The sequence below is a fragment of the Myxine glutinosa genome, chromosome 3 (genome assembly GCF_964187855.1).
Source record: "Myxine glutinosa chromosome 3, kmMyxGlut1.1, whole genome shotgun sequence".
In the NCBI taxonomy this organism is placed as follows: Eukaryota; Metazoa; Chordata; class Myxini; order Myxiniformes; family Myxinidae; genus Myxine; species Myxine glutinosa.
The window spans coordinates 158,018,383-158,035,218 of NC_136263.1; the positions used below are offsets into that span (position 1 = coordinate 158,018,383).

Below are 16,836 nucleotides of genomic sequence, written 5' to 3' on the forward strand. Positions count from 1 at the left end.
GCAAGCTATGGAATGTCCGTTCTTTTCTATATTTTGCCACATACCATATATAGGGGCCTTTCCTATGCCCCTGGCATTTTTCCCAACAATATTTATTGCTATTTGCTAAAGTTTTACAGAATATGCAAACAGCCGTTTCGAGTTTCCTTCCCACAGAGTCGATAAACTGTTATTATGGTTCACGGACAAGATGTTGCTTCGTCCCTGGGACAGATATAAATGGTGGCCATCTTTTCCGCTTACATTAGGTCCAAGGATCCCACTGTATGCTAGCATCCTGGTCAAATTCAAAATTGTTACCCAAATGTGGAGGGGGGGGGGGGGGGGTGTGGGCGGGACACTGCATTCATGATGTCACCAGCAGGTTCAATTTGGAATTGAACACCAGCGATGGCTAACTAACGACAAACCACCAACATTAATACAAGGCTTTGAGGATATTGGAAAAAAATAACATGCATGGCAAAGATACAAGACATCACTGTATGGCCGAACACATTCTAAAGACAAGACGCAGAATAAAACGAACCACACAAGAGGCATTCAAAAAGTTGCATGAAAGATAGATACAATGGCCCAATGAATGTTGTTTTTTTTTCAATGTACAAGTTTTTTTTGTTTTTTTTGTATACAAGATCGAGGCTCGTGAAAGGGCTAACATTAATCACACAAAAAGTCAAACAGACACAAAAAACAAGGGGAGCGGCAGACATGATGGGGAGAGAGGGGGAAGGACACAAACACAACATTTGAGAGCAGGGACATCGGGAGGACTTAGGGGGAGGTGGGAGAGGGATAAAACATATGAACACTGCAAGGACTGGGGTGAATTAGCGGGGGTAGAAAAGATCAAGGTTTTGGATGGGGGAACATAAGAGATGGTGGTGAACAGCTGTTTTAAAGACCTGGAGGGAGGAGTGGGATTGAAGGGAGTGGGGGAGTTTGTTCCAGAGGCGGGAGAAAAGGGGAATGAAAGAGTGAAGGTGAGCAGAGAGCCTAGATTTTGGCAGTTTAACTATAAGAGGGTTGCAGGCAGATCTTGTGCGACCTGAAGGAATATTGGGGGGGACAGAGCACAGAGGGCTGGGGGAGCAAGGCCAGAGAGGAGTCGGTAGAAGACAGAAAGACCACCAACCTGCCTGCGGTGAGTGAGTGAAAGGCCCTCGGAGTTAACTTCATCGCAGGAGATTCCAATGATTCTGAAAGCTATGGCCTCAACAGCGTGAAGCCGAGCTAGGTGTGAGGCAGGATCACCAGCTCAGAGGGGAGAACAGTATTCCATTGAGCTGTGGATGAAAGCTTTGGACGTGGTGAGGAGCTCAGGTGTGCCAAGGAAGGCCTTCGCACGACGGAGGATGCCCACTCGGCGACTGGCTTTGGAGGCCAGCTTGGAAATGTGGTTTTCCCAAGAAAGATCATGGCAGATAGTGAGACCCAAAAGCTTGAGCAACAGAAGTTCTTGGGAGAGGATTGTTGAGAAAGTAGATGGGAGGGTTTTCCAGTCAGTCCTTTCAGAGAGACATTGTAAGAGTGTGAGATTTGTCAGGATTGAAAGACATGTTCCACTTGTTTGACCAGTCTGATTTTGTCCAGGTCTGCAGAGAGTGAGGAGGCTGCTGACTGCCGATCTGAGGGATGAGGAATGGAGCAGCAGAGAGTGGAGTCATCAGCAAAGAGATAGAGAGGATTTTCCTGAGAGTCGGAGAGATCATTGATGAAGACCAGAAATAGCACAGGGCCCAGAACACTACCTTGGGGAACTCCAGCCAGAACAGGAAGGGGAGATAAGAGAAATCCATTCAGGGCCACATGTTGCCTACGACCAGAGAGGAGGTCCACAAGCCATGAGTGGAGATTTCCATGGATACCAAAGGAGGAGAGTTTGGTGAGCAGAGCGGAGTGCCAGACCGTATCGAAGGCACGTGATATGTCAAGTGAGACAGCTCTGATTTCCTGTTTGGCATCGAGGACCTCCATCCATTGTTGAGACAGCAGAAGCAACATGTCCAGAGTAGAATGACCTGGTCTGAATCCAAATTGATGATCAGAGATCAAGCCATTGGAGAAGAGGAAGGATTTGATACCCGAAGCAATGATGGATTCCATGACTTTGCTGATAATTGGAAGCAGGCCGATTGGTCTGTAGTTGCAAGGATCTGTTTTTGCACCTTTTTGTGTAAAGCGGTAATGTTTGCCGATTTCCAAGATGCTGGCAGATGACCTTGAGCAAAAGAGAGGGTGAAAAGAAGAGAGAGAGGGTGAGATAGAGCGGCAGAGCAGGATTTTAGGACCCGTGGGCTGATGCCGTCTGGTCCAGTTGCAGAATCAGTCGAGGTTTGATAAAAAAAACTTCTCCACCTTGTCAGGAGAGAAGGACACAGTCCAGGAGCAGTTGGGTTCGACTGGGAAAGGTGGGAACAGAAAGAGATGGGTTTGGGACACAAGATTTTGGGGCAAACACAAAGTTGAGGCATTCGGCTTTGTCACGTGCGGTGTCAACTGTGTAGCCATTTGAGGTAAGGGAGGGGATGGAGGGGGAACAAACACCAGATATAATTATTGATCATATAATTATAAGAACACCAGATATAATTATATAACCAGATATAACCAGATATACCAAATATACCAGAACACCAGATATAAGTATATAATTATTGTTCCAAATTAAATTTACACATTTTGAAAAATAACAGCAAGTATTTCTCTGACTACTTTAAGTGTCACATATACAAGTTTTTGAAGACCCCTCTTATGTCAATTCGTACATAGGATACCAGCATCAAGAATAAGCCATGCATCATGAACCAACCAACAATTATATATAATACTATCAAATGCCTGTCAGTTTTGCATCTCTCAAACCACTTGTCACACAAGGTTGAAAAAAACGATACCTTATTGATCAAGGACCTGACCTGGGCAGTGCAGTGTCAATTTTTTTTTTTTTCCCGATTCTGACAAAAACTAATTATTCATATAAATATTGATAAAAGCACAAAGCGTGAACTACGTTTCTCTTGGCTTGGCAGCAAATGCCACAACTTCTGTATGACCAAAAGATAGCTGAATGATGGAAGAAGTGCAACGATGTTATTTTTCCAGGAATTGACTTTCAGCAGATTTTTAATTTGAGGTTGTGTTAACCCACAAATTGACCGCTGCAGCTCAACCTAAAACGATTACTGCAACCATGAACCACTGCACATCGTCAAGTAATCATGCATTTACAGGAGCTTGCATCACTATGGGACAAACCATGCCGCGAGGATTCAATCTTGACACTTTATGGGATATCCAAATATATCAGGGTGGGATTCAATCTTACCATGGCACCAGCACACACTCTTAGCATTTACTAAAAGTTCTGCAGTATATTTAATATCCATCAAAAAATGCAAGATGGGACACCAATATAATGTTCCCTTCAAAGCCATTTATGTAACACACTTCCAATAAATAGTCAAGAATCAAAACAGATTGGTCGGAGTTAATGACATATGCAGTTTCAATATTTTTTCATTGAGCGGCTTGTAAGAAAATGTCCAATTTTTATTTTATTATATCAAATATGGCTGCCATGACATGCAACCTATAACAGTTATCAAGGGAGGCGAAAAGCACCCCTCCCTTTATATGGGATCGTTTCTCTTTTATGCGACTTTAACATCTCGGGACTGAAAACTTGTTTCTCAGTTTCTACTGGACGAAATGGCTGCAAATTTCAGGAGTGAATCCTTTGTACATCGAGGTAATATGTTCCAAATTTCAACATCAGTTGCCTCATTCTTGAGTTTTATTAAGGAAACCCTCATATTCACGTTGGTGTCTGTCTGCCCATCCGCCCAAAATGTGTTCGCGTTCATATCTCAAAGGCTATACATTTAAACTAGCTGAAACGTAGAATACACATTGACCAATACGTCAAATTAATGGCTTTCGATACAAATTCAAACCCTGCACTCATCAAGTGGGTCTATGGGCGAGGGGGGGTTTGACCCTCAAAATAGGTATTTGCTATTCTCCAAAACTACACACACAATGATGATGAAACTTGCCAGCTCATATCTGATACCTAACGAAGGTGTATTGACCGCATCAACATCTGCGCTCATTGAGGGTGTTTACGCGGGGAGGGGGAGGGGGGAGAGGAGGGGGTTTAACACCTCCCAAAATAGGTATTTGCTCTCTTCTTTGAAACTATACGCATGATTTTAATGAAACTTGGCTGCAAGCTTCATATCTGACGCCTAACAAAGGTGTATTGACTGCATCAAAATCTGAACACATGAGAAGCGTTTACGGGGAGGGTGTTTACCCCACCCCCCTCTTCTCCTCCCCACCCCCCTCCCAAAATAGGTATTTTCTCTCTCCTCTAAAACTACACCCGATTTCAATGAAACTTCATCACAACCTTCATCGCCGATGATGTACCAAAGTTTGTTCACAGCATTAAAATATCAGGGTCTGAAGGGGTTTGAGTGACTGTTGCTCCTGATCCAGGTGAGATTCAGAACCCACGGTCCTATTTTTGCTTGGCTCATAGGGGCGATCCCCAAAAAGTTGGACATCGAAAAATTTCGACTCTGGTAGTAATTCTTGGGGAAAATGCCAGGAGCATGGAAAAGGCCCTTTATAATGTATGTGCCATGTGGCAAATTTAGAAAAGCAGGGACATTTCATTGTTTGTAGAAAATTTCAAACAATAGAAAAGGGGCATTCAAAAAAGCTCGTGTGCATGCTGGACTGCCCTCTTGTTCTTAGGAGGAACCAAGTAATGCTATAGAGAAGTTCATATAAAGGGGCGCCAATTTGATTCACACAGTTGCATGAAGAAGTAAATGTATTTTATTTGCCAGATGTAGGGCACCCCTTTATATGAACTTTTTTAGAGCATTACTTGGCTCCTCCTAAGAACACAAGGGTAGTCCAGCATGCACATGAGTGTTTTTGAATGTCCCTTCTCTATTGTTTGGCATTTTCCTCAAGAATGCCGCTTCTTTTCTATGGTTTGCCACATCGCACATCCCATATAAAGTGGCCTTTTCCATGCCCCTGGCATTTTCCCCAAGAATCAATAAAATATTCTCCATAGGTAGTCCCCGCCTCATTGCTAGGCCAAGCGATTGCAGAGAAAAAAATAATAAAGTGAAAATATATATAGATGTGGATGCACAGACACTGGCATTACAATAGTCTCACAAACCCTTCGGAGTCGTGAAAAAAAAAAAATTACCTTGCCAAATACTGCATAAGGCTTGAAAGATGCACCAATGTATCAAAGAATACTATTTTACCGGAAAGCAGTCTGCACCATGACATCCACTGGAAAAGTAAAACTAATTGTACGAGAAAAGCAAAAACAGTTGGGACCAGTGGTGCAGCAGGGAAACAGAAAACCTCTGTCCGAGTGGTCCAAAGTTTCAGAGAAAGAACCACAAAGGGGCAATGTTTGAAACCGGAGCCGCACGTCAAACACGTCGACTATTATCACTGTTCGCTGATGAAGGGCCGAGCCTAACATTGTCGGTTTTCTTCACCACGGGAGCAGTGATCTGGGTTAACTCCCACAGGACTTCAATTTTTCCATTATCTTTCAACCAGCTTCTGCATCCAATAATACTCTTGTCAAATCTCAGTATTCGGGAGCAGAGCAACATCCGTGTGCAATCTGCAGTTTCCTCATTCTGTTGTCTTTAATTTGACATCTGTTTCCAGTGACAAATTTATCTGGAGCAGCTCAAACTGCCCCCGGCACCCAGTCCTTGGAGGATAGGTGGGGAGAAAAGGAAAGAGGAAGGGGGAAGGGCAGGACAAAGCCACAAAGTCCACACTTGTGGATTTTGATGCAAGTTATGACAAAAACCTCAACTCCTTAAATTTTTAACATTTCAATGAAATGACTGGTGCATCTCCCACCTTCATACACAAAGTCGAGCCTATGTAAAACAAGACTAATAAAATACAGATGATATTCACTACTGCCAGGTATTATGCACCGATGTCAGGATGAATGAAGACAAGTACGAATCAAACTCCAGGGAAACAGCCTTTAAGATAGGATGGAAACAGGAGGGTGAACTGGTTGGTCTTGAAGCAATTCTGTTCAAGTCGAAGCACTTCCAGACAGCAAAGAAAAAAAAAATAGAATAAATAAATAAGAAGAAATAGATGGATGCAATATAAAATTGGATATCCCATAAACTGTCATTGCGTCAATATTACATCATTAATTCACACTCGCTTGGAGTTGGTGATATTCACTGGTAATTGCACACTTTGGAGACAGTGCAGTATTAGCTACAGAAGAATTCAATTTGTTATTCGTTAGTTTAAAATATTTCTAAAACACCGATTTATGAATTCTAGAAAGTTGAGCAATTTAGCAATTAGCAAAGCAAATTTAGCAAAGATGAGCAATTTAGCTGCAGATGTTCTTACGGAATGCAAGCATAGTCCATCCTACCTCAGGTCAAGGGACATCTTTGCAAGAATAAGAAGTCCCTACAGATGCATCCATCAGCTTAGCAAATTATGTGAAACAGGCACGAGTCAGAAGTTTCATTGTTCAGATCATCACATCCCAAAAGTGCTAATCGAGTTGAAACAAAAACCACATATGAATATGAATATCAAAACTGTCAAACATGACAATCAGCAGTCAATGAATGACATCTTGCAGCAAACCGGTGCTTTTACCGGCCAATAAAACCTGAACTAGAACGACACTCGGTAGACAGCGTACCTCCTCCAGGCTGAACATTTACCTTTTGTATCCCACTGATAGGCCAGATATGCATTCAGACCTGATCCAAAATCGAATCGGCTTGTTCTCGTCACCTAATCAACTCATCCACCAAGTTTTGTCAATACTGGTCCATAACTTTTTGAAATATCATGCTGTGCAATGTTTTTGGCCCAATGTCACAATGGTGAAGAATCTCTTGAAAAAAATTTATCGTATCTGTTTCCATATTCAGATCTTCTCCAAAATCGAATTGGTTCGTCCTTATCACAAAGCCAATCTGTGCACCAAGTTTACTCCAAATCCGTCCACACCTTTTTGAGATATATTGTTCACAGACAGACAGGGGTGAAAACATAACCTCCGCCCAAAAACATGGAGAATAGAACTAACTTCAATCTACTAGCCTCCAAACTCCAAGCCTCCAAACGTTCTGACGGCCCTCAGTAGAGCACATACCTCCTCCAAGGTCAAGTTTGTTTTGTATCCCACTGATAGGTTGGATCTGGATTCGGACCTGAACCAAAATCTGATCGGCTTGTTGTCACCTAATGAACGCGTCCACCAAGTTTATTCATAACTCGTCCATGACTTCTTTTTTTTAACACATGTTATATATCACTTTTCACCGAATCTCTCAATGGTGAAGAATCGCCTAAGAATTAAATAATTATCGTATCCGAATCCATACTCAGATAATCACCAAAATCGAATCGATTCGTCCTTGCCACACACACACGACCGGTCCATCAAATTTCATGCAAATCCGTCCATAACTGAGATATCCTGCTATGTGTTGGTTTTATCACGATCACTCAATGGTGAAGAATTTTTTTTTTTTTTTTTTACTCAATGGTGAAGAATCACATGAAAATTAAATAATTCTCGTATCTGATTCCATATTCAGATCTTCACCAAATTTTAACCAATTCTTCCTTGTCACACACCAACCTCTCCATCAAGTTTCGTCCGAACCTGTCCACAATTTTGAGATATCCTGCTATGTATCGTTTTTGGCCCAATCTCCCAATGGTGAAGAATCACTGAAATTCTACCAGCCGGATCAGATTCCGGATCTTCAAAAAAAATCTAATCATTTCGTCATTGTCACATACACTACCTCTCTGCCAAATTTCGTCTGAATCCGTCCACAACTTTGAGATATATTGTTCAGACAGACAAACAGACAGAAAGACAGGGGTGAAAACATAACCTCCATCCACCTTCGGTTTCAGAGGTAATAGCAAATGTTAGTGAAAAGCTGCAGCATGATTTGAGCAGGTGAAGCCAAAGAAATTAATGGCCCCAAAGCTAAATATTCCCACGAGTAACACGACTGCAGGTTGAGTGTGTCCGAAGGACAACTTGATACCCAGATATTAGATGCTTCAACATGTCACCTGACGGTATCATTGGTGCCCTCCAAGCCTCCACCCAAACTGCACCAATTTTGTAGTTTTGGGGCCAGTGCCATTCTTCGGAGCAGGTGGGTGAGCAGATTCCTGATGCAATTCAAAAATGTGGAAAACATTTTGAAGACCCACCCCTGCACGTATACTTCAATGTACTACAAGCACAAACAATTTTCATATTGTAATCACAATTGAGCTAGTGACAAAGCAAGACAATCAATTTAAAAAAAACTACACATCAAGCAACAGAGTGCAAAGATTCCCTGCATTTGCAAGGTGCCGTAAACAACTTACAATACGCATTAAAGTGAAAAACAACTTTTGGAGAAGTTCTCTTTGGGCCAACTGGCTGAAATTTATTACAAACATCAAAAAAATGCAGAAAGTTAATTTGCAGGAAGTGAAAAAGAAAAAAGAAAAAAAAAGAAAAAGAAAAAAGACAAATTCCCACAAAAAAGGCTTCACAAAACTGCCCAAGAGGGCCATTTAAGGCACATTCCAAAAAACGTTTAACATGAATTACTACAGTGTCTTTGCTCATCGCTCTGACAGTACTCCCATCACAGCTATTAAACAAAATGTACTTTTAACTGCCTCTTCAATATTATTGCTTTGTTCAGAAAACAGACCGGACATCCTGCTCAATTGCACAAGTCACATTGGAACCATGCCGATTGATCTATATTTACAAAATTTAATCGAAAACTTGAGGTATAAAGTGCTGTTATGCACAAGAGGTACTGCCCATAACCAAAGAAAATGATTACGCCGATATAAAAGTGTCAAATTCAATCAAGATTTAAAATAAAATAAAAAAACAACTGCCATATACACAAATCTATAGTTGAATCTACACGAGGAAACCCAAATTGGAAAACAAACGGGAATCGGTGTACGCAAGGCACAACACGAGCTTGGTTTGAGAACGGCAGCAAAACGTGCTGACATGATGCTTGCAAGAAAATGACCCAATAGGTCAATGATTTAGGCCATCCTTTGTCAAAGAACCAACATGCCATCGGGGCAAGCATGGATATGAAGCATCTTGTAAACGATTCTTCAGTGCTGCAGCTGGAAGGAGCCGCAGCAGTGTGCGTCTGGGACCGGGATCACCAGGTAAGCATCCACGGGTCGGAACACGAGTGAGCATGAAGGGAGAGGAGCCAAGAATCAAAACAACAATTGTCGGCATTTCAAAGGCCGAATAAACTCAAAACGTCTTTTGCAAACAAGCAGCGTCTCCAAAATTCTGGCCTAGTTTGCAAATCTCCAGCAATCCAGACTGGAAGTAGGAGGAAGCAACATCAAAACAATCATTTGCCCCAAGTATCTACTGAAATGGCATTTTGACTAAATATTTAGCTCAATGTTAATGTAAACTGTAATCTTTGTCTTTCAAACCGAGACTGCATTAAAAAAAAAAAAGTATTAAAGGCTACATGACAAAAAGTACATTATATAACGGCAACAAGAAGCATTGCAAAGAAAAGTAGTCCCTCCTCACCTTCAATATTCAGTCAATAGTTAAGGAAACGTCACATGGCTCGGCCTCGTCAAATCGAGCGGCCATCCCATTCCACGTGTGAAGGAACGACGAAAGGTGCATTGCCTCTACCCTCGGTCGTTTGCATGCGTTCAATGCCAAAAGGTGCAACCACAAAATGCTCCATAAATGAGGTACAAGGATGGCCGTTTGCAATATTAGAGCATCAAACTCGATCCATTCTTTCAATCTACTGCATGTAACGCAAGCTCTCAAACACCAGAAATCGATTCCTCGAGCAGTCACCACTAAATCAAACCAGTCAAGGCTCCGAAATAAGTTGCAAAAGTCAAGAGAAGTAAAAATATTAATGGTGGGGGGAAAACGAGGAGGAAGGAACGATTTCTGAGTGGCTGAGGAAGGTGGGAAGCAAGTCTCATTTCCTGAGGTAATCTTTGAATTGAGGCATGTGTACAAAGTAACTAGTGGTGTTTGACCCACTTCAGCCTTTTCGTCAAAAGAGATCACAATAGCAAAACCTGCAATGTTATTGTTGTTATTTCATCCGCAACAGCAGTTTTGTCGATGCAGAGCAGTTACGGGAACCTCAGACACTCCGAAGATGGTGAAGCCTCCGTACGAGCTCCCGCCGTCGCTCAAGTAGTCTGAGTTTCTCGTCTTCGAGGTTGTTCTCCTTCTCCCGCAGAACCTGTGTGTAGTCAGTGGCTGCCTTCAAGATGAGAACTTTTGCAGCACGTTCTTTGTTCGCCACTGAAGGCACGTTGACGCGCAAATCCGTGAAACGGCGCTTGAGAGAGTCGCGACGTTGCCGTTCGAGAATGTTGTGCGTCTTTCTCTTTGTGAGATCCTCGTTGCAGTTGAAAGAAGGCGACAGTGGAGCGACGGAAAAGTTTCCATACAGTAGACAGTCAGTGGGGAGCGGGGGATCAATCCGGCTGCGCTTGGTGGCGGGTGCTTTTTGTGGCGGCGACGGCAGCGGCGGCGGTGGAGGTGATGGTGGTGATGCTGCGTAGTTGTGTTGTTGGTGCACTGGAATTTGGTGCCTTTTAATTGCAGCGCAGCTCCCAAGCCCACGTTGCATGCCATAACGTGCAGCTGTGTTTGTATTTTGCCCAAAGGACAGCTGATGCAGGGAAAAAGCAGGGACCTTTTCCACTGACACCACATCTATTTCTACCTCTTCATCTTCATCATCTGCCTCTTCATCTTCATCATCATCATCATCGTCGTCATCATCTTCTTCATCATCATCGTCATCCTCTGTGTCTTCCCCATGCTGATCATCCTCTGCAAAACAGTGACCAAAAGAATCATGGTTTATGGAAGGACCATCGTCCAAAAAACGCAGTCAAGACAGGAACGTCGACACCCTAGACATCTTCAGTGTGGACAAACAACACTGGTCAACAGCCAAATTGGTTCTGACTTATTTTCAACTGTTTCGAACTAATTTGGTGCCCACAAATCGGAATCCGACCTTAAAATTTCGCCATAACGTAACCTAGACGTAGTAAATCATAAGTGTGGAAAAAATCTTTAGAGCATGCATATTTCTTGATTAAGTCTCAATAAGTCTATTTATTGTCACAAAAAATAACATGAACTTAAAGTTTTTATTTACATCACATAAAAAAGGTAAATCTCCAAAAAAATATGAACTTTATAAAATATCACAAAAAATAATATGAACTGCATAAAATATCACAAAAAATAACATGAACTTAAAGTTTACATTTACATCACATAAAAAAATGTAAACCTCCCCAAAAATATGAACTTCATAAAATATCACAAAAAATAATATGAACTTTAAGTTTTTATTTACATCACATAAAAAAATGTAAATCTCCAAAAATAATATGAACTTTAAGTTTTTATTTACATCACATTAAAAGTGCTTCTGAACTTTACTTTTGCGTTTGTAGGAACAATCACTTTCATGCTGTAAAGTCCAACAGTAGTCGCCCATCATGTTTGGATTGAATCGGCCTTGATATTGAGTCTCCATGATGGCAATTTCCTGGTGAAACCTTTCTCCATGTTCATCACTGACATCGCCAAGATTTTGAGGAAAAGTCCAGATGAGAATGGAAGAAATGTATCTTGAGTGACATTCGAGCACCGGGCGCCTGGTAACTCTTCAACATCTTGTCCACAAGCTCTTCATAATTTGGTGCTCGAAAATTTCCAAGGTAATTGTTAGCAAGAGCCACAAAGCTATCCCAAGCAACGCTTTCTAGCTCAGATAGTCTCGTTACAAAGTCCTGATTAGTGAGTACAAGCGCAATTTTAGGACCATTGAAAACACCCGCCTTTACTTTGGCCCAGATACAATGCCTTGGAACTTCATCAGCAAGTAGTGGAAGCCAGCACCATCTTGATCCATGGCCTTCACAAAGTTCTTCATCAACCAAGTTTCAAATGAAGTGGTGGTAAGAATACCTTCTCAGGGTCAACAACAGGTTTGTCAATTTCAAATGAAGTGGTATTCCTATGGTATATACTGGTTCTCAAAAACTGGATGTGCCAGTGAAAATTGGATATCATAATCGAAATCTACAGGTTCATGTTGGTTAGAATCACCTCAAAATATACTAGAACCATAAAACTTTTAAAATTTTGTTGACCAGTCTAATCAACAATGGTGGCAGGCCATTACACCAGTGGTGCCAATTTGTACACCAAGTGTTCAAAACAAACAAAAAAAAAAATCAAGGATCAGTGCTCAAAAATCAGAGAAGCGAGCGAGCGTTTGATCCATCCCAAGACAAAAACTTGATGCATTTTAACAGCTGGACTAGGTCCTCCACACCCAGCCAATCAGACGCATTGGCTTTGAACAGCACGCCACAACAAACGGGCACTTCACTCCGAAACCACGCACCGAGGCAGCACAGCTTCCTCGCCAGGGAGCTTCCAGGAAGCACACGGGTAACTACACAAACAGACGTGCGTCCTGCCAGTCTCTCGCTGCGGCCAACGAGCGACAACGGTTCACTGCGTCAAGACTTTGGTCTATTTGGCTATCAAAAACACCATCGACACAATGGGAATTCATCTTCATGGATGAAAGAGGGAGAACGTTGGGAACTTCCTGCCATTTCGATACGCGGAGAATGCAGCGTTGGCCGCGCAAGGTCAAAAACGCGCATCAAATCTCGTACGGACAATGAAGCCGAGCTTCAAAATTACATTTCAAACCCTTTCGACGTTTTCCCAGCGGATATCCTTGCAATGTCCCAAAAGGAAAACTAAACGACAGTTCTTCATCGAGAGAACATTCCACAAGAGAACAAAGCCCCCAATTTGAAATGGTGTTGAGAAACGCAACTGGCCGTGCGTCATAATGGGACAACTGTGCTCAGCTAGATATTGATCATGTTCTATACAGGGTGGGCACGGCCTATACAGGGTGGGCACGGCCTATACAGGGTGGGCACGGCCTATACAGGGTGGGCACGGATTGGAACCAAAATTTTAATAGTCCAACTCAGATGAAACATTCATTTTACATTGTGCATCGAGGACTTCAACAACAGAGTGCAAAACATCATAAATTGGGTGGTTTCAAATCGACCTATCCAGTTGTAATGGCTTCCACAGTCCCTCAAACTAATGATCAAGCACAATGTACATATATCTGGGTGTTTAAATGGAGCAATTGAACACTCTCCAGTGAGTAGTGCGGGTTTCATTGCAATGGCTGCTCACCCTCACCAACCCACAGCTACATCAAACAATACGAGGCGAGGGAAACCCGCACCCTCCGGTGGACCGGAAAAATAAAAAAAGGAGCGGTTTATGCCATAAAAACCCCAAGCTTCGCATCACGCATCACACCTCCCTCTCCCTCCCTCCATCCCACTTCCTCCACCGAACTAATTACCAACCGCGAAATTCTTCAAATCCTTTCCTTCCCACCCTCTGGGCCGCATATCTCCATTCGAGATAAGGACCACGCCGGGAGGTTTAAACTAACCCCAATCTCATCGACATTGTGCGTGTTCGATGCAATGTTGCTCACGACGTGCTGGGGAGTGGCGGGGGTGGGTGGGAGCAACGGCTCGCGACGTGCTGAGGGGGAGGGGGGGGCAACGGCTCACGACGTGCTGAGGGGGGAGCAACGGCTCGCGACGTGCTGAGGGGAGGGGGAGCAACGGCTCGCGACGTGCTATGGGGAGGGGGAGCAACGGCTCGGGACGTGCTGTGGGGAGGGGGAGCGGGGTTGGGAGAAAAACCGCACACAAGGCTGTCATGTCGTAATGGAGCCTTTCAATCAGAGTGCAGTGATTGTTTGATCCGAACATCCGGCACAATACTCCGCGATCCCATTAAAGAAAACCCCCCCACAAATTCCGCCTCGAGACTTCGTTCAGAACCCGTTGGGATCAAATTATCCTTTTGTTTTCTCTCCGTCACTCGGGACCCCCTTTCCCTTGGTTTGCACCCCACCTCTCAACCTCGATTGCCTTCACATGCATCTCCCACAAAGCTCCCGCTCCCTCTGCCCAGGAACCCCCAACAAAAGCGCACAAAGGGTTTTGCTGCATAAAGCGACGTGAGAAAATGGCCTCGTCCGGGACCGACTGAGGTGACGAGCGCTTTAGTTTAGTTTGCGTGTGAACTCGGGACTCGGCGACAGCAAACACACGACCTTTCGCACAAGCCGACACGTTTATATAAAGTTCATGCAAAGCACGACCCCGACGGAGAAAACTTTCATGAGACTCCACGACGGTTTATAAACACAACGTACCCGAGTCGCTCGGGGTCTCCATCCCGCGGGTCGGTGAAGGTAACTCCTCGACCTTAATCTGCACCTTCACACTCGGCTTGTCTTGGTCCAGCGCCGGAGACGATAACCCGAGCACCTCGCCGAGGTCCAGGGACCGGATCATGGGCTCACAAGACCTGCGACTCGGACTCTCCACACCCTCGTAAACAGGTAACCGCGGCCGCTCCACCTGAGCTCCTCCCGAGGGACCCTCCCCGGAGAACGCTCGTTTCCGATCCACAAACCCGCTCCACATGCAGTCCTGGAGAATCACATCGCTCAGTACGTTGTCCAGGTGAGAGGGCGATGGGTCCAGCAGGTCGAGGACGCTGTCCGTGGGGAAGAAGGTCGCGCTCGGGGAAAGCGGAGGCGTCAGGGGGAGACCGAAATTCTTCCAGATATCCTCTCCGGGGGCGACCGACTGGTACATGTCGCAATCGTCGTCAAGAAAGAGTTCCATAACGTCCAGGTCGCGCTCGTACGCCATGTTGGTGTTGGTCACCTGCACCTGGTGCACAAAGACAGAACAAAAAAAACACAATTAAAAAAAAAAAAAAACATTTAAATTCTTGTCCAAAGCAAACTTTTCTCAAAATGAGCACAAATATCATCCCCACCTTGAACACCGAGCGAACACTTGAACACCGACGTGGTTCCACCTACAATGGCATCAACAAAAACTCCATATATATATATGTGTTTGTAACTCCCTCCCCCCGACCAAATCTCTCCTAGTTCGGAGCTCCACTAATCCAAGCGCGAAACACTCCGGTCCGGTTGTACTTTTAAACGTGGCGCGCCACATCTACAATGTCCGCCTTTTAGCTCTCCACAAAGCCACGCCCCTCTCCCTCTCATTGGCTGGTACTTAACGAGCGCCCATTTTCACCACGTCACGTGCTTTCTCGGGAAATCTCTCAAGGCAAACCATTTCTCGCCCCGCACGCCCCCCCCGCCCCGCCCCCAACCCACCACACCCAAAAAATAATAATAATAATTGAACGCCACTCAGTAGAGCATACCTCCACCTGGTTGGGCGTATCTCCTAATGGTGAAAAAATCACTTTAAAAATTCTACTATCCGGATCCGAATCCGGATCTTCACCAAAATCGAATCATTTCGTCCTCGTCACATATTATGCTACCTCCGAATCATTTCGTCATCGTCACAGATGGTACCTCCGAATCATTTCGTCCTCGTCACAGATGCTACCTCCGAATCATTTCGTCCTCGTCACAGATGCTACCTCCGAATCATTTCGTCCTCGTCACAGATGCTACCTCCGAATCATTTCGTCCGAATCCATCCACAACTTTTTGAGATATTTTGTTCACCGACAAACAGATAAACAGACAGAATGGGGTGAAAACACAACCTCCATCCACCTTCGCTGGCAGAGGTAATTATGAGAATTTAGAGCCACGGGAGCATGGGGGATACCGTCGGATCTATAAGGTCCACAAGCATCTGGTAGCAACGCAATGAGGGCAGTACATACTCTACATACTGTACACATGCATAGTGTACAGTGTAGTGTAGGAAGGGGCGGGGAGATGGCCGCATCAATTGACGATATTAATTAACGTTAAACTTGTTTAATAGTGCGAAACGACATTCGGTGGCGTATTTAATGAACACGATTGGCACCATTACGACTACAGCTTGAGCCGAATGTTCTTCCATTGATTTATAATCATCTAACGATGAGCGGGATGATGTATACGGATTGCTCGACAATTTGCAATCGATGCCGAAATGCGTTCAGGTGTGTTGGCAGCTCGCCACCTGGCGGCTTTGCACGAAGATACACACGAGGACCCTCGGCACAGGAGGAGCCTGTTGGGACCGTCGTGCCTGCGCTGCGATTTGTTTGGAATTGATCATGAAACACCCCCCCCCCCACACCCCAATCATGAAACACCCCCCCCCCACACCCCAATCATGAAACACACCCCAATCATGAAACACCCCCCCTCCACCCCAATCATGAAACACCCCCCCCCCCCCCACCCCACCCCAATCATGAAACACCCCCCGATCATGAAACACCACCCCCCCCCCCCGATCATACACCCCCCCCCCCCCCGATCATAAAACATACACCGATCATGAAACACACCCCCCATCCTGAAGCACACCCCGATCATTAAACACACCCCTCATCATGAAACATACCACGATCATGAAACACACGCCGATCATGAAACACACCCTGATCATGAAACACACCCTGATCATGAAACACACCCCCGATCATGAAACACACCCCCCAATCATGAAACACCCACCCCCCGTCCCCATCATGAAACACCCCCCCCCCATCATGAAACACCCCCCCCCCCCCATCATGAAACACACACCGCCATCATGAAACACACCCCGATCATGAAACACACACCC

General features: G+C 44.4%; 1 protein-coding gene across 1 annotated transcript; it reads right to left on the reverse strand.

Annotated features, from left to right (window-relative positions):
* Positions 1–7,592: 7,592 nt before the first annotated feature.
* LOC137423102 (N-myc proto-oncogene protein-like) lies at positions 7,593–15,228 on the reverse strand. Its single transcript, XM_068109914.2, has 3 exons — positions 15,053–15,228; positions 14,418–14,943; positions 7,593–10,948 (listed from the first exon to the last, which is right to left on the reverse strand). The coding sequence occupies exons 2-3, from the start codon at positions 14,920–14,922 to the stop codon at positions 10,248–10,250; spliced, it is 1,206 nt and encodes a 401-aa protein (XP_067966015.2). The 5' UTR covers positions 14,923–14,943; positions 15,053–15,228; the 3' UTR covers positions 7,593–10,247.
* Positions 15,229–16,836: the final 1,608 nt, after the last annotated feature.